The 19,033-nt window shown below is 37.8% G+C and overlaps 1 protein-coding gene across 1 annotated transcript; it reads left to right on the forward strand.

Moving 5' to 3' along the window:
- Positions 1–82: 82 nt before the first annotated feature.
- LOC105032692 (uncharacterized) lies at positions 83–13,874 on the forward strand. The gene is made up of 5 exons (XM_010907205.4): positions 83–345; positions 2,814–2,878; positions 11,762–11,960; positions 12,777–13,237; positions 13,524–13,874. Exons 1-4 carry the CDS (start codon positions 214–216, stop codon positions 13,221–13,223), a joined length of 843 nt encoding a protein of 280 aa, XP_010905507.1. The 5' UTR covers positions 83–213; the 3' UTR covers positions 13,224–13,237; positions 13,524–13,874.
- Positions 13,875–19,033: the final 5,159 nt, after the last annotated feature.

A 19,033-nucleotide genomic window follows, 5' to 3' on the forward strand; every position in this document is an offset into this window, starting at 1 on the left:
GGTCAACATGGCGACGTTACTGGTGAATAAACGGGCGCTGTGGGAATATGTCTAACGGCTAGTACAATTTCATTTTTGTCAAGACCGACAAATGTTTATATTGAGGCCTGTTAGGGTTAATATTTGTACGTAGAGGTAAAACCAATCTCTCTCGATCGAACGAGTACGCCACTGAGTGCGAGAGTGGAGAGGACGGGAAGAGAGGAGCCACGAATGGAAGCGGTAGGAGGCGAAGAGGAATTAGGGTTAGGGTTTCCATTCTGGGTCGCGGCTTGCCGGAGATTCAAGCCCGGCGATCCCTTCTTCGCCGCGGGGGACATCGAACGCGAGCTCATCGCGAAGCACGTAGTCATTCTTCCCTCCTCCCCTCTCCATCTACTGTCATTCTTGTCGAAAGTCCCCTTTTTTTTTCTACCTTTTTTTGCTTAAATTCTTTGGATTTATTGGTTTATGTGAATTGGTCTTTTGAATAGTTCTGGGAACTCGAGTACTTCATCAGTCTACCTTTTTTCCCAAAATTTTTAACAATTTTGCACTGAATAGTATTAGATTTTATGCATGAAAAGCTACAGCATCTTTTGGGGCAAGAGTGTATAAATAAGCATCTGATCGATATAAGGTAAAAGTAACTTTTTCTACTGGTTTCATTCTGTCCTCATGGTAAAGATCAGATGAAATTAAATCTAGTTGTTTTATTGATCCCTCAAAAATGTGGTCTTTAGGCAAAATCCGTAGTCGCTTATAAAACTTATAGCATGTTTGTTTGCGGGTGCACGGTATATTTCACGAAGAAGAATTTGAAGCATTTATTTGCAAAGCTGGAACTGATCTTTTAAACAAATAGCACTCGTTTAGATTGATATTTCCACATGCTTTCTTCTTAAAGTTTGAACCTTTACCATGAGGATTTTGTCCCTTTCTTTGACCTCTTTTTCTTATTCAGTTGATTGTGGATTCTTTTACCTTCATGCCTTAGCCCCTATTGGCATCTGCTTCATTTGCTATCTCATTGTGAGCCAAACTGCAACTTGATGCACACTATCACTGGAGAGGCTTTCTTTATCTTGATTTTCAAAGAGTTATGAGTTAGCCTGTCACACCGTCTGCACTTTGTTTTGCTCACGGTTGCTTCTAACTTCTAACGATAAATAGTCCTTTATATTTATTTTAGAAATATCGAGTCTTAGATGAACTCCATAAGGGAGGTTTAACCTAACCTAGGATTGGATTGATTGGACAATCCAACTCAAAGCAGGAACTTGTTAGCTACAACTCACAACATTCAGAAGCTGACAACCAATACACATATGCTATACACTATAGATAAGTCCACAAGGAATTTCTTAGGACTCTAGCTGCATCGATGGTTTCTCTGTGGTTTCATGGCTTGCTGTAATTTAATGCATACGTCCCTTGCATCAAATGATGTGACATAACTGTAAATTACTTCAAGATACTTATCCACAATACCATTGGGATTGTGATGTCATATACATGCAACCAAATTGCATTATTCTTGGTTTTAAAACCTTTAAAATTGTCAGATGTCCACTTATGTATGGAGAAAACATTTGAATGGAAATTATGTGGTTAGATTTTGGTGCAATTGATTAATGAGAATATGTGCAATCTTTCAAATATATCCATCAAATGACAGAGAGGATATACTAACATTTAATACAATTAGAAGTCTTAAATCTTTGATGCAAACATGAAGATTAAGAGTCCTAATATGTGTAAATGATGTGGAGAAGAACTTGATTGATTTGTATTTGTTTTAGAGATTCAGAAAAGACGGGTGCAATGGCTGTGGCAAGTAACACAACTTCTACATTATTGTAATCTTCGTGTTGACCTTTTTAAACATAACTCTGTTGTAGTTAACAAAATACCTTGCATCATTGAAGAACACGTTGATGACCATATGTACTAGATAGCTGTCATTTAGGGCTGAAATTGGTTCGGATACGGATTGGATCCCAGCATATCCATATCCATATTTATTTTGTTTGATGAATACAAATACGGATACGGATATTATTCGGATGCAAAAATTCATATCCATATTTGTTTTAAACGGATATGGAAACAATTCGGATATTGAAAGTGTGGATATAATTATGGATATAACTTAGATAATTGAATTTTATGATTATAGAATCTAAGATATTACTAAATAGATGATAAATCAAATTAATAACATATTTATATAGTTATATATTTTCTTTAAAAATTAATAAGTGCTATATAAAATTATATAGGGGTACATATAGATTCGGATTGGATACGAATTGGATAATTGTCTATCCATATCCTTTTTTTTTTGACAGATATGGATACAGATACGGATATTAGTCGGATCCTCAATTTTTTGTCCATATTTGGATTGATTCGGATATGAAAATGGATCCGAAAGGATAATATCCATACCACTTTCACCTCTACTATCATTGGCTTCTACAATACTACACTCACCTACAAGGGGTTGGGACTGTGCCTCGTGGTCTTATAAGGTCTCAATCAGCCTACTGTACCACCCCATATATTTTGAACATTTCTAAAATCTCTTTCACACAGAGAGATGAAGCCATATAACTTGCTATTTTTATTTTTTGATTTTCTAGGGTGTTGTTATTAATTGTGCTTTGATATTGGTTTAGTTTAACTAAAGAATTTTATGTCAGCACCTGTCAATTTCTGGATGTATGCATAACTTGTTTCCCTAAGAATTCATATTCAAGCAAGAGCACACATAATTTATAACTAAGATTATGATATTGTCATGTTCTTTTTGTTTGATCCTTCATGATTAGGTTGCACTAGATTTAACTGAAGATGAACGGTATCAGCTTCAGAAAATGGAGGGTGGAGGCATCAAGTATGTATCCTTTTTTTTTTTTGAAGTATTTTTCCTTTTCCAATTACGTGGATTTGACATAAAGGAATAGTATAAATATGTTTTCTGTGCTTTTCTGTCTCGTTGTTGATTAAAGATATAATTGGCTAGAGAAGCTTTATGCTTACATATAAAATCATGTGCTTCTCTGGCATCTGGTCGTTGTAGTTATCAATGCTCTTGAAATAAATAACACATATATAGCAATTTTCTATGTAGTGATCCTAACAATTCAATATTAATTTTTCTATTCCATGTTGGTACTACCCATCCCGGGACATTCTAGCACCAGTTGAGTGGAAAAACTGATTCATCATCTAGAATTCTATAACGTTTGTTCATTCTAAAACTGAAACTTTGCTTTTTGATGCATCATTGATGAATACTGAAATTACAATATTGTAAATTGAGCATTGTATATGAACAAATGACCTCATGAACCATAGACCAGTCTCACTCACAATTTGACTATGAAATGAAGAATTTGGAATAGCTTACCATCATTTAGTTGGAGCAGCACCAGATTCAATGGAAGAAGTAGTTTGCAAATTGATTATGTGAGTGGAATAAACAAATAATGTTGAGGAAGTGTACCGTAACCAAGGATTCATGACAACCATAAGATGTGTGTAACAGCAAACATGTTGATGTTCTTCAGTTTGAGTGGCATCAGTGTTGCTCATTGTCAGAATAGATGTGGATTGATCATCAAGATAATTGAAATAGACCATTGATCCTCGGTGCATAGCATGTTGAATATAGTGATGACAAAATGGCAAAACCATGCACAAGCAGATTATGAGCTGAAGCATGAGGGAGCAACTCATCATTTTCTAGTTGGAGCAGCACCAAAATTTAATGGAAGAAGTGGTACTTATATCAGTTGTCTGAGCATTGGAAAACAAATTATTGTTGCATGAACAACTAATGTTGAGGAAGTAGATAACAAAGGGCTGCATTACAACCTCAAATAATGTGAAACAGCAAAGGTATTGATGCCCTTCAGTTTATTTTAGCACTGGTGTTACTTGTTGGTATATTAAGGCTTTGTTTAGGATTTTGTGGTGGTAGAGCTTTTGGAAGTAGATCTTTTGCTAGTGGAACTTTTAAAAGAAGCTGTTTACTATTTGGTAACTACATTTTTGAAGTGTTATGGAACTTTAAATATATTGGATATAATTGAGAAGATGCTTTTAGTATGAGAAAATGACAATAAAGGATATTGCACAGTGCTTTCAATTTTTTAACTGTATACTATAAAGAACTATTATTGTAAAGTATTCTTAATTTATAAATTATTTATTTTGAATAATTTGATATTACAATAGTATAATATTGTAATATAATAGTTTAATATTGTAGAAATATAATAATATTATACTATAGTGTAATAGTATTATATTGTAATGTTATTTGAATATTGATATAATGTAGTATAAAGTATTATTAATATCAAGGTTTTAAATCTCATGGGATAGAGGTGTCTTAGTAGCTCCATGGAACGGGAGGCCCCACTATCCCTTCCTGTCCTGACAGCTATCCCAGTCATGTATCTTGATAGATATCCTCCCTTTCTCTCCTCTTTTTCTTTCATTTTATTTTTTTTTCTTTTCTTTCTTTTCTTCTATCTTCCTTTCTTTTCTTTTCTTTTCTTTTCTTTATGTTTTCTTTTCTTATTCCTTTCTTTCTTTTTTTTTCTTTTTCTTATTCTTTCTCTTTTCTTTCTTCTTTCTTTTCTTTATTTTTCTTCTTCATCTTTTTTCTTCTTTCCTTTCACTTTTTTCCTTTCTCTATCTTCTTTTTTCTTCTCTCTTTCTTCTTTTTTCCTTGCATGAATGAGTTTCGGAGTCCCGACCTCATCCTATTCCATTTTCTCACAAGAATAGGACGGGATGGCTGGGACACTCTCCATCTTGTTGGGATGTAAAACCTTGGTTAATATATAGTTTATAATATTATGTTATATTATAGTATAATATTATATGAAAATATATTTTGATATGAAGTAGTACAATTATTGTTATTATTACATATTAATATATTATTACATGTAATGTTATTTGCATATCAATATAATGTAGTATAAAGTATTGTTAATATATAGTTTATAATATTATGTTATATTATAGTATAATATTATATGAAAATGTATTTTGATATGAACTATTACAATTATTGCTATTATTACATATTAATATATTATTACATGCTAAAATATTATTTATAATATAATGATATTATAATATAATATACAATAATATAATAGTATTATATTGTACTATTGTTCTCATATTGTCATTATATTATATAATAATATTATATTATATGATAGTATATAATATTATATTATTTTCATATAATATTATGCTATTATATAATAGTATTATATTGTAATGTTATTTGCACATCGATATAATGTAGTATAAAATATTGTTAATATATAGTTTATACTATTATATTATATAATAATATAAGCGTATATAATATTATATTATTTTCATACAATATATATACTATAATATATGTTATTATGATACAAAAGTATTATATTGTAATGTTATTTGCATATTGAAGTAATGTAGTTAAAGTATTGTTAATATATAGTTTATATTTATATTAATCTGAATATTATAATAAACAATGTAATTATTTTTTTTAAAGGGAGATTATTAGCTAACAAATATTGTCATCATAAAAAACAAGAATTCTTGATTCTAATGGCAACAAAAAAGCATAACAAGTAATTTTCTTTTTGTCTCAATGTGAAATACTAATATATGAATCATAATATCCATGTTATAAGTATAATTTTATAAAGAAAGAAGTCAACAAAATATAAGAAGAGCGGCAATACAATCATGCAGAACGTCAGTCTCATAGTTGCTCCTTGTTCGACTTTGCTCTATATGCAGTTTTCTTATGGTTCATCAATCTCTAAATAACACCTCATCATCGTCATAAGGTTCAAACTCGAATCTTTAACTACATGATTTCTAATTCTAATGCAATTATGAATGGCCATGGAAAGCACCACAATTTGAACTTGTTTATGATAAGGAAAGCTGTGCATTGTTCTCAATATTCTCCATCTAATTTTCCCATGTCTAAGTGTTCTCTCAATAGCGTATCTTATTGAGGAATGTGCATGATTAAAGATTTCATGCATAACTCTTGGTTAACTTCTAGATTGGAAATCTGGTAGATGATACCTTTATCGTTTGTATGGCCTTATATATCTTGTCATGTGAGGATATTCTATATCCACTAAATAATATTTACTTGCATAAGCATAGGTACCTTAGTTTTTTACACTAATGCATCAAAGTTAAAATGTATGCCTATTATATAATATATTTTAGTACAAGCATACCACTTGGTGGGTGCAGAATTGGAGCTTTTCATTGCGTATAGCCTTTAAAAGGATAAATGTAGCATAAGTAGTACCATTCCATCCAACCCAAACAAAAGTGAATCACATTTCAAAATTAAAACAAGTCATGATGTTTTGCATGGGAATCCCTTTTCGGCTAATATATGGTATTTGTTTGGATGGAAAAAATTTTACTGGTATATGAGTACCATCAATTACTCCAATACAGTCCTTAAAATAAGGCCACAAATGGCTGTTATTAAGACTTTTTTTTTGGAACATTCTTAAACTCTCTATTGGTCGGGTTAATAATATTTGTGACTATTTTTAAGATAGCATTTAAGACATGGGTAAAATGCCTACTACCTGTTTCTCCTGAATGTCGAAATCTTTCTTGTGCCATCATATTCCTAAACCAAAGGTTTGCCATATCAGTCGATATCGATGCATACCAATCGTACTCTGTTAGTACCAAATCAGCACAATGTACGATGGGTGTATCGACATTCGGTACACTGAACCAACCTCTATACAGGACGTACTGACCTTATAAAAGGATGGTACTAGTATAAGTTCTAGTATCGAGACAACAAAACTTGCCTAAACCCATCTCCCAAAATCATCAAACATATGACTGCTAGTTCTTCAACAGCAATATATGTATCTATGTATGTTTGATTTCATATCTATGTTTCATGAAAAAAGACCAATTGAAGTGGAGGTTTTCTTCAAACTACAAGGAGTTGAAGCAACAATTAAATGAAATGATATCAAGCAACAATTAAATGAAATGATATCAAGCATTTTACTCATGTCTTAAATGTTGTCTTAAAAGTGACCAAGAATATTATCAACCTGATTGATAGACTGTTTAAGAATATTCCAAATAAAATATATGATGATGGTAGTTTGTGGCCGTACTTTAAAGATTCTATTGGAGCAATTGATGGTACCCATGTGCTGGTAAAGGTTTCTCCATCCAAACAAATATCATATATTGTTAGCCAAAAAAGGGTTCCCACACAAAATATCATGGCTGTTACGATTTTGAAATATGTTTCACTTTTGTTTGGACTAGATGGGAGGGTATTGCTTGTCATACACATCTTTTAAGAGGCTATACGTAAAGAAGGGCTCCAATGTCTGCACCAGCCTAGAGATATATATTTTAATAAATATATTAATATAATAGGCATATATTTTGACTTTGATACATAAGTGTAAAATACTAATGTATATAAATTTAGATAGGTAAATATTACTTGGTGGATACAAGGTATCCTCATGTGGTGGGATATATGAGGCCATACAAAGAGAAGAGGTATCATCTAGTGGATTTTCTATGTGAAAGTCATCTAAGAGGTATACATTAAATCTTTAACCGTGCACATTCCCTACTAAGATGCACTATTGAGAGGATATATGGATGTTCGACAAGTAGATGGAGAATGTTGAATACAATACCTACCTTTCCTTATCATAAACAAGCTCAAATTATAGTAGCTTCGATGGCCATTCATAACTTCATTAGGAATCATGATGATAAGGATCTACTTCCTTTCGACTATTTAGAGATTGATGAATCATAGGAAGAACCGAGTATAGAGCAAAGTCAAACAATGAGTAAGCATGACTTTTGACTTTTTTTGTATAAAATTACGCTTGTAACGTTGATGTTGTGATTTATATCTTAGTATTTTGTATACAGTAAACAAGAATATTGTTTGTTATATTATTGTTGCTATTAGAATCAAGAGTTCCTGTTTTTAATAATGGGCATTCTTTATTACTTGATAATCTCCCTTTAAAAGATAATTACATTTTGTTTATAATATTTAGATTAAATTAAAATATATAAGTTATAGAATAACAATAGCTTATCCTATATTATTGTTAACATCAAAAATAATATGATAATATAATTATATTATATTATAGTATAATACCATATAAAAATAGTATAAACTGTAATATTATACAATATAATATTATATACTATTGTATAATATAATACTATTATATTATAATAATATATTAACATGTAATAATATTGTAATATTTTATATCAAAGTATTGTATTATAATTACTATCTAATAATAGTTACATTGTATTATATTATATTATGTTATGTTATGTTATTATACTACGGTGTACAATATTATATTAAATTATCTTGTAATATATTCTATTATATGTATGATGGTGTATAATATTATATAATACTAATATTATGACAATATTATGTTACTATCATTATTATATCATAATAATGGTATAATATTATTATATTCCTATAATGTTATACGATTTTATTACAAAATTATACTATTCTGATATTATACTATTCAAAATAAATTGTTTATAAAATAAGAATACTTTAAATAACAACTCTTGATAGTACAAATAGTTTAAAAATCGAAAGTACTATGCAATGTCCTTTACTGTCATTTCTCATATGAAAAGCACTTTTAGTTTGGTTACCAGATAGAAGTTAAAATGCCATAATATTTTTAGAAATGTAATTACCAAATAGCAAACATTTTTTTAATGTTTAAAGCTCTGCTAGCAAAAAATCTCAACTTCCCAAATCTCTATTGACAAATGCTCTATGACTAATAGCGATCCCAAATAGGGCCAAGATGGAGCTTGCCTCAAGTAGACTTTTTTCAACTTTCTAAGGGACCAGGAAGTTGTCTCAAATTTTTTACCAAACATCACCAAATCACCTGAAAGTGCTCTTGATCTCCACCATGATTACAGCAGGTGATATCTCCTTGGTCCATATCATCTATGTGCCTTGTCTCATGTGATGTTCCGCTACTAATACCTCATGAGATTTAGAACTAATCATAGGCCAAGAAAAAGAGACCCAGTAGATATTGAAGATGAATGTAATTGCCTGACTTCTTGTAAGAAGTCCATTTGTTTCCTAATAGATTAGACTTGATGAAACAGCTAGATGCAACTAGAAGTGTTCGATGAGGTGATGGTCTCAAGATGCTGTTCTGCTTATAGACAAGTTGATTATCAGTAATCTGAGTACAGACTAGTGCACAAGTTGTCGCAACAAAGAGAGCAGGTGTCATGAATGAAAAGGGCCAAGTTGTAGAGGAGAATGGATGTGGCTATTTAACCTTAAAGCCATTGATTGATAGACGGTGCCCAATGTAGATGATTGGCCGCAAATGTTTCATAGGTGAGATTGACGTATATGAATTATTGGTGAGAATAAGATTAACCTATATGAATTATTGGTGAATCATTATAGAACAAAAATCTGATCCTAAAGTGGGGGATAGAGCTTGTGTTTGTGTTTATGCTTATGAGGAAATATGCAATAGAATTGGAGGCAACATTGAAACTTGAAAGGAATACTGGATGGTTGTGGGAGTACCACTGATAATTGACAGTAATACAGAATATTCATTGGAGCATCACCATAGATTCTGCTGATTATCTTGACATTTGGAGGGGTACGACTAACTGGATTCACATGTGTTAGGGGAAATCTCAGCAATTAATTAAGATAATTTTCTAGCTTGTTAGCAGCTGCAGTGAAACTGTCTGAATCATTGGCAATATGAGTGCTTTTATTTATTTTTTTATCTATCTATCTGTTTGTTTGTTTGTTTATTTGTTGACAGGCTCAGCTGGCCCAAGACCTTTTACATTCTGCAAGCCCATTAATGCAGGGAGTCAAAAACTACAACAGCACTCTGAGCGTCAGCAGAGATCTTCTCCACACATAATTGTTTTTGGTGTTTATAAATTCTTCATCAAATATATAGTAGTCTAAGTTATTTATTTACTCTTTCACCTATTAGCTTGTCTTGATAAGTAGAGACTTCTTATTTTTAGAATTGAATTCAGGTCCTATAAAATCATAAAAACCTTGTCAAAAAAATTTGTGATAGTTGCTCTGAAATGAGAATTGATAAACTTATCATTTGATACATTGAAACCCCAAATTAACTCTTGCTCATAATATGGGTTCTTTGCACATCCCAATCATTATTTTAAGGCTTTTCTTTTTTAAGACGGCAACTATTAACATGGTTGAAAATATCATGAAAATGCCCAGGAGCAAAGGAAATAGAATCCCAAAGCACCACCCCCAAGTGATTGGCAACATGAGAAGCTACCCAATCCAATACATTGTTTACCTCAATAATTTTAGAAGTCTAGAGATTATACTTTGAAGATATTCTTTTCTTTAACCTAACAGGTGTGTCCTTCTAAGTGGGGAGTTTGTAGAGTCATTGTGGTGCACATGAGAAGCAGGGAAGCTCTATTAAATCACACATATTTGAACCATCACTTATATTTCTTTTCGCTTATTAACAAGAGTCTTTTGATGGACAATCCAACTTAGACTTCTAGCAGATGAGTGTTCTAGACTTGTGGTGCATTACATAGCCTTCTGAATCTAGAGATTCATCCACTTGAGTGATGGAAGATAATATGCAAGATGTTGAGCATACAGAAGGCTAATCTGTGTTCAAATTATCTGATGATGTAAGCTGGTGGTCAAGGTTTGCCATCTTAGTATCAGATCCTGTCCCAGTACCATCTTATTACAGTATCGGTATGCGGTTCTTCGATACAGTACAACAGTGTTAGAATGGTAGAGCACACCATACCGTACAGTACTGGTAGAGTATGGTATGTCCCATGCCGGATGGTATGGGTGGTACATTAAACCTTGCTGGTGGTGCCCATCTATAGGATGCCTCTTCTCATTCTTCTTCTAATGTCACACACACACACGCACGCACATGCACAAAAACAAAAAAAGAAAAATGCAATTAGGCATGATCGAACCAAAGGTAACACAGTGCAGTCGTAATTTGGGAGAGGAAAGATGTTGCTAGATTTTACTGGTAATCAGTGCTATTAGTCACTCTCTGTAATGTTATCTCTTGTAGGCTGCTAATATATGCACCTTTAGGCCAAAGTTTGTTTTCAGAAATCAGTCAGCTGGATCAGACTCTACTAAGTTTAATTTTCAGTTTTCTTTAGGAGCACGCTTTATTAGAAGAATACTAGAGCAAGTCGTGAACATGTAAATAACAGTCACAAGGCTTTGTATCATATGGATAGATAAAGTGATATTGGACAAATTGATGGTTACAAAAATCTTGGAAATGATTAAAAGGCCTGTGGGATGTCATTCTAATAATATCTATATGGTTGAATAACAACCTGCCTTATGCTTCATTCAATCGCCGTTATGTTGCATAGAAGAATTTTAGTCAAATATATTGAATGATATTGGATTTTCAAAAGTGACAATTTTACAGTTTACTAACTGACAGAATTTGTCCGTAATGTCTGTTTTAGATGCATTCAATTCGTTTTCTATGTCCAAAATGCTATATGATTTTGTATTGCTTTATCTTTTCATTAAACATATTGCTTGTATTACTTTCTTCTTTTTCTCATATGCCCAAGTTTATTACTGATCATATCATGGATGACTTCATATTTTTGGCAGCACTGTGTTGTGCCCTATTGTTGGCTGTGGTGCTCAGTTAAATTGTCTAGAGGACTTTGAGGATCATTACCATGCTCGGCACACTGCTTCATGTTCGGTTTGTTCAAGGGTTTACCCAACATCACGATTGCTTAGCATACATGTCTCTGAAGCACATGATTCCTTCTTTCAAGCAAAGGTTGCACGTGGTTTTCCAATGGTAAGTCCTCTCTATTATGTATAGGTGAAATAGTTTAAATTTTTATATGTGTATTCAATATTTTGATAATCTCAGTTAATAGTGACATTGTGTTTTCTCATTCTTTTTCTTGTTTTCCTTTTCTCTGTTTGAGTGTATTTTGTACGTTCACAGATTCCATGGTCTGTTGCTCTGGTAGCCTGCCCTGAATTGGTGGTTTCTCATGATTCTTGCCCTATGGGAATTTGCCTTTTTACATTGAGAACAAGGATATTGCTGTAATGGGAGATTTTTGGGTCATTTATGTAGAGCAAACCACTGATGACCTAGCCAATGACTCTGCTGTGGCATTAGGGGAATTGTCTTGATAAGAGAGTTGCTTATGAACTAACTTGTTTTATACTATTTTCTTGTGTGCATGTGAAACAAGTCAGTTTTCTCTTGTGGTTGGCTAGTTGACCTCAGAATGAGTACATGGTGAGCCTTGTTTTATTTCCGGATGGACTTGTACAACTGAACTGGGCTTTTTAGTTGGAAAAGATGATTAAGATCCAAAGTTTGTGGGCAAATGGAAGTCCACATATTTCTGGGAGGAGGCTAAACTCCATTTGGTAGGGGAAACCCTGCCAATCCATGGAAAGGGATAATGCTTTTGTAATCATTTTTCTGTATCATGGTTCTTCAGGAATACGCATATGCAGTGATTTTGTCAAGAACTTTTTATTTACGCTTACAGAATCAAATTTGCCTTAATATCAAGATTTGTCAAAATATTTTCTCATTGTAGCATTGAATGGATGACGCCCTTACTCAGTTTATACATTGTGTCTAAAACAGTATGAGTGTTTGGTTGAAGGCTGTGGAGTGAAGTTGAAGTGCTATAAAAGCCGGCAACAGCACCTTGTAGACAAACACAAATTTCCTCGTTCATTTGAATTCTACAGAAAGGCACACCCATCCAAGCACCAGCGCCAGAAATATCAACGTAGGCAAGCTGCCTATAGGTGGGAGGGAACTAAGGAGACACATATGGATGTTGATAGGAACACCTTGAAGCAGCCACGCCAGAAATATCGACCCAAACAAGCTGGTCCTGAGTCAGAGGAAACAAATATGGAAGTTGAAGAGAAGATAGATAATCTTGCTTCAGCTGTATCCAAGCTAAGCACATCAGACTCTACTCCTTCAAGCATAAGCTTCGGTCACCGACATGCCCGTGGCTTTGCTTTTGTCCCTCGGTCAATTCGACAGAATCAAAAGCAGCAATCAGATGCCAAGAGATAGCAATTTCATAGTCTGTAAGTACACATTCTGTGCCTCTTCATTCTAGTCTCTGCGCCCCATCCCACCAATTTAATTTAAGATGTGTTTGCTTTCCTTTTTGTCTTATTTGTTTATGTCAATCGAGAATTTTGAAGCACATGATAGTCAACAGCATCCATTTATCTTAATCTTAAGATTAACAAATAATTAGTAGGCCTGATGTTCATGGCATCAATTTGGTTATAAGATAACTTGTTCGTCAATAGACTGGCTGTGCTTAGAAAGGTCATGATGAGTCTTTTATTTACTTTTTTTTCCTAGGTGGAGCAGTTGTTACCAATCCTGCTTAAGCTCAAGCGAGTGGCTTTGGGTGTGCAGCTGTGTGCTTCAGGTTCCCAAAGATGGTGTCCAAGTCCTGGGAATGGTGAAATGTTGGATATTTCCTTCGAGTTAATATCACCACTCTGATTGATTTGTTTGACTGAGAATGGTAATGGCATCACTTTGGTCAATTGGTATCTTATATGTTTAACTGAAGCTCCAAAGAAATGCCCTGATGTCATTGTCACATTACTTGGAAAATTAATGTTTAGACTGGTTCCCACAGGGATTAATATACATGTTTATTCTCCTTAAATTTTGGTAATTCATTTCCGTTTATGTTTGTCTTTCCAGCTAGCCTTAGAGATTTATTCAAGGTGCTGAGTCTTGGCCATGGGAATAGTTGTCAGTTCTTTCGGGTAAAGATTGGCAATAGCATGTAGTGCTTGGTATTTACGTCAATTTTTTAAAATTTGCATCATGGTGTAAAATAATGGACATTGTAACATTTGTGGTTGCTGTGTTATTATGGCTTTGAAGGCCCCCTTCCATATATACTATTACATATTTAGTGGGAATAACAGCGATCGTTGGATCTTTTCACTGTTCAACTTTTTCCAAAATTAACTATTGTCCCTGTACTTATATTTGTAAGTTTATATATCTATGAATCCAAACAAATATTTGAACATGTGAATAGAGATTTTATGAAATAATACTGTTATTTTGCAATTAAAACATCATTTTCTTTTGTTGTGGTTGCTGGTAACCATTGCTTTTTCTGGTAAAAGCAAACTACCATTATTTTACTCCAAAAAAACATCAGTGGAAGGCTGTATTGGGTGAACAATGTTGTTTCTTTCAATTTTACTGTTTAGATGAGTTTCAAACGCTTGGACAAGGCCTTATTTGTGCTAGCCACCAGACTTTGCCATCAATTGTGTTGGTTTATTAGCATGCTTTTAGTTGAGGTATATAACAACTATCCTCAAAATAATTATTTACTGTTATAATGTCATAATGCACAGGACCACTGCTTGGCAAGAATATTCCAACAAATTGTATTTTTTGGGATCTGTTTTATTACTGTCCTATGATGACAGTTATTAGGCACTGTGGAAACGATGTCTTAACAATAGAATAGTGATACAAGGTTAAATATTTTGTTATAATAGTAAAATAATATCATATTCCGTTAATCGTATTACACAACTATCATTATAATGATCTTAATGCACATGTAGTGCAAGTAAATTATTACTAGATAAGTCCCTAAACCATCATCGATGTTGTTATTCAAGAGCATGACTGCCAGAATCTGCTTGTTTCATCACCGAGGGCTTGCTCAGCTGGTATCACCCCTTGCCCGAGTGGCAAAAGTATGGGGGTTCGGTTCTAGTTGGAGTCCACCCCTCAAGGGTAGGATGAGCATAGAACAGAAAATAGAAATTATTAGGATTTGACACCTCGAGATTCAGCCCACATTGAGCCCACAGCGAGGTTCGCGGCGAAAAACGGAGTCCAACGAGACCAAGATCACCTGAATCGGAGCTCGGATGGAGGAGATACGAGCTTTTGAAGTCGGCACGAGAATCGAGGCGGCGGAGGACCGCCGGAGACCGGCGGCGGGCGGCAGCGGCGCGCGGGACGCGCGTCCCAGGCCCGCGTGGGACGCGGGACCCAGGCCCGCGCGGGACGCGCGACCCAGGCCCGCGCGGGACGCGCGTCCCAGGCCCAGGCCCGCGCGGGACGCGCGACCCAGGCCCAGGCCCGTGCGGGACGCGCGACCCAGCGGCCTGCTGGCCCATCCCCGGTCCACCGTGGACCGAGTGGTCCACGGCGCGGTCTGTGGACCGCGTGGGCGTTTCCCATGCGTTTCTCGCGGTCCACGGCCCTATTTCGTGGACCGGAGCGCGATCTAAGGGTCGAGGACGCTCCCGGTCTTGATCCGACGGTCAGGAGGGTTCTTTGGCTTGGTTTAGGATTCCTAATCCTTCTCTAATCAAATTTAAACCAGGTTTAAGCCTTTAAAAAGGCCTGAGACGAACAGAGAAGCACAGGGTTCGGTTTCTCGCCGCCGTACGAACCGAGAGGAGAGAGAGAGAGGCTTGAGGCGCTGTGAGAGAAGGAGCAAGAGGCTCCTGGACAGCGGTCGCCAAGCTCTTCAGGGGTTCAGGGGGTCTCCAAGAGAAAGAGAACTTTTGTGAGGGAAACTTCATGTGAGAGAGAATTGGGTGTACAAGGGTTGAGGGTGAGGTCTCCTCTTGTAAAATTTTCTTTTCATAGTGAAGTTTGCATGCCCCGTGGAGGCGAGCCCTTTTGTGGCTGATCCACGTATTTTGATTGTTTTTCCTTCTGTTTTGTTTCTTCTTTCTTCCTGCTGCATCGCGTGGTACTGAAAGGGTCTTGGGAGGTGGTGTCCTGGCCAGACATCCACCCAACAAGTGGTATCAGAGCAAGGCGGTACAAGGACGCAGATTGCAGTGGTGGTGAGCAAGACTGAAGATGGAGAAAACAGGAACAATCAGGATGGAGATCAACAAGTTTGATGGTAAGAGCAATTTCTCCTTGTGGCAGGCAAGGGTGAAGGACGTGCTCATCCAACAGGGGTTGATCGATGCTCTCTTGTGCGATGAGAAACCGACCACCATGGAGGTGCGGGATTGGAAACGGCTACAGATGCAGGCGGTGAGTACCATCCGTATGTACCTGGCGGATGAGGTGGTGATCCATGTGCTGAGCGAGACTTCCCCGACGGTACTGTGGTCAAAGCTCGAGGAGTTGTACATGGCGAAGTCTCTCACCAACACTCTTTTCCTCTGGAGGCAGTTTTACCAACTGTGGATGACTGAGGGACAGAGCGTGCAGGAGCATTTGAGCCACTTCCAGAAGATCCTCACCGACCTTCTCAGCGTTGGCGAGAACGTTGAGGAGAAGACCAGGGCGCTGGTTTTGCTGGCGTCGCTTCCTTCTTCGTACGAGTCCTTGGTGACTGCTCTTCTAGTGGGGAAGAGCACTATCAAGATGGACGAGGTCACCGCGGCGATACTCCAGAACGAGGTTCTCAGGAGGGAGAACCCAGCTTCGAGCTCAAGTGTCGATAGCTCAGCTTTGGTGGCTTCTGGAGGTGCAGGAGGCGGTAGACGGAGCGACAGGAGATCGCATCGAGGGCGGTCTAAGTCCAGGAGGGACTTGAGCAAAACCAAGTGTTACCGGTGTGAGGAGTTGGGGCATCTAGCCAGAGATTGCCCTCAACTGAAAAATCGGACGGTGGCTGCTGTAGCGACGGCCGGCAGCGATTCAGATGGAGATGTCCTGGAGATATCTGACGAGGTATCTACTTCTTCCCAGCAGTGGATATTAGATTCTGCATGCCCCTATCATGTGTGTTGCAGAGAGGAGCAGTTTGACTCCCTGGAGAACAGTGAGAGCACTGTATATCTGCCGAATGGATCGAGCTGTGCGATCAGAGGCATTGGGACGGTCAGCTGGAGGACACATGACGGTGCAGTGAGGAGATTGGGGGAGGTCCGATACATACCCGATTTCAGGCGGAATCTTATCTCACTTAGCAGACTGGATTCGAGAGGCTACAGGACGGTAGCTGGTGGAGGAATCCTGAGGGTGCTACGCGGCGATAGGATTGTGCTGGAGGGGAAGAAGGGGAGCAGAGGACACTATTACCTGGCAGGGAGCCCAGTGCGAGGTGGAGCATCGGGAGCCAGGTGGAGCCCAGAGCGAGGTGGAGCTCCAGGAGGCGGATCGGGCACGAGACAAGAGACTCGGGAGGACGAGAGGCGACGTCGCAAGGTAAGATTCCTATTGCCGCAGGATGATGCCCCGAGCAGGTCTCAGGTCAGGAGGAGCACAGCATACGACGGAGATGGGATCGAGCAGCCTGGCTCGACTCCCATGTTTGCCCATCCATGATCAGCAGGCGATTGCTCCAGGGCATGGGGGCGCGGAGATCCAGAAGCTCTCGGAGTTTGGAGGAGGCCGAATATCGAGTCGAGGTGGAGATTGTTAGGATTTGACACCTCGAGATTCAGCCCACATTGAGCCCACAGCGAGGTTCGCGGCGAAAAACGGAGTCCAACGAGACCAAGATCACCTGAATCGGAGCTCGGATGGAGGAGATACGAGCTTTTGAAGTCGGCACGAGAATCGAGGCGGCGGAGGACCGCCGGCGACCGGCGACTGGCGGCAGCGGCGCGGCCGCAGGCGGCGGCGCGCGGGACGCGCGTCCCAGGCCCGCGTGGGACGCGGGACCCAGGCCCGCGCGGGACGCGCGACCCAGGCCCGCGCGGGACGCGCGTCCCAGGCCCAGGCCCGCGCGGGACGCGCGACCCAGGCCCAGGCCCGTGCGGGACGCGCGACCCAGCGGCCTGCTGGCCCATCCCCGGTCCACCGTGGACCGAGTGGTCCACGGCGCGGTCTGTGGACCGCGTGGGCGTTTCCCATGCGTTTCTCGCGGTCCACGGCCCTATTTCGTGGACCGGAGCGCGATCTAAGGGCCGAGGACGCTCCCGGTCTTGATCCGACGGTCAGGAGGGTTCTTTGGCTTGGTTTAGGATTCCTAATCCTTCTCTAATCAAATTTAAACCAGGTTTAAGCCTTTAAAAAGCCTGAGACGAACAGAGAAGCACGGGGTTCGGTTTCTCGCCGCCGTACGAACCGAGAGGAGAGAGAGAGAGGCGTGAGGCACTGTGAGAGAAGGAGCAGAGGCTCCTGGACAGCGGTCGCCAAGCTCTTCAGGGGTTCAGGGGGTCTCCAAGAGAAAGAGAGCTTTTGTGAGGGAAACTTCATGTGAGAGAGAATTGGGTGTACAAGGGTTGAGGGTGAGGTCTCCTCTTGTAAAATTTTCTTTTCATAGTGAAGTTTGCATGCCCCGTGGAGGCGAGCCCTTTTGTGGCTGATCCACGTATTTTGATTATTTTTCCTTCTGTTTTGTTTCTTCTTTCTTCCTGCTGCATCGCGTGGTACTGAAAGGGTCTTGGGAGGTGGTGTCCTGGCCAGACATCCACCCAACAAAAATGATAGGATTAGCCCCACCTAATCTATGAAAAGAAAATCTTCTTGTTTCACTTCATCTTAGCTTCTTGCAGTGCATCTGCCAGCAAGATAAATGCTCAAATACATAGAATGTAGAAGGAAGAACCATAAAATATTTTATACAACACCCTCTTTATAGAAATATGAACTATTAGCGCTTGTTACATGCTATAACATGAGGAAGATGAATGGCTGCGACTTCTTTTGATTAAAGATTTTTTTTTTTTTTACTTACATGCATGAATTGGAAAATGCACTCATTTTTTTTCTTTGTATTTTCTTGTATATCATCGTTAAGAAGGGCAGGGAGAATCTAAACCAAGAGACAACTTTTATCTGAAAAGAGATTAAAATGATTACTTATGAAGGGTTCTCAGGGTGGAGATGCATGTGCTTTCAACAGAGCATGATAGATTTGATTTCCCCATCCAAACAAAATTTTACTAATGTAATTTGAT

The sequence above is a fragment of the Elaeis guineensis genome, chromosome 9 (assembly GCF_000442705.2).
Source record: "Elaeis guineensis isolate ETL-2024a chromosome 9, EG11, whole genome shotgun sequence".
Taxonomy (NCBI): domain Eukaryota; kingdom Viridiplantae; phylum Streptophyta; class Magnoliopsida; order Arecales; family Arecaceae; genus Elaeis; species Elaeis guineensis.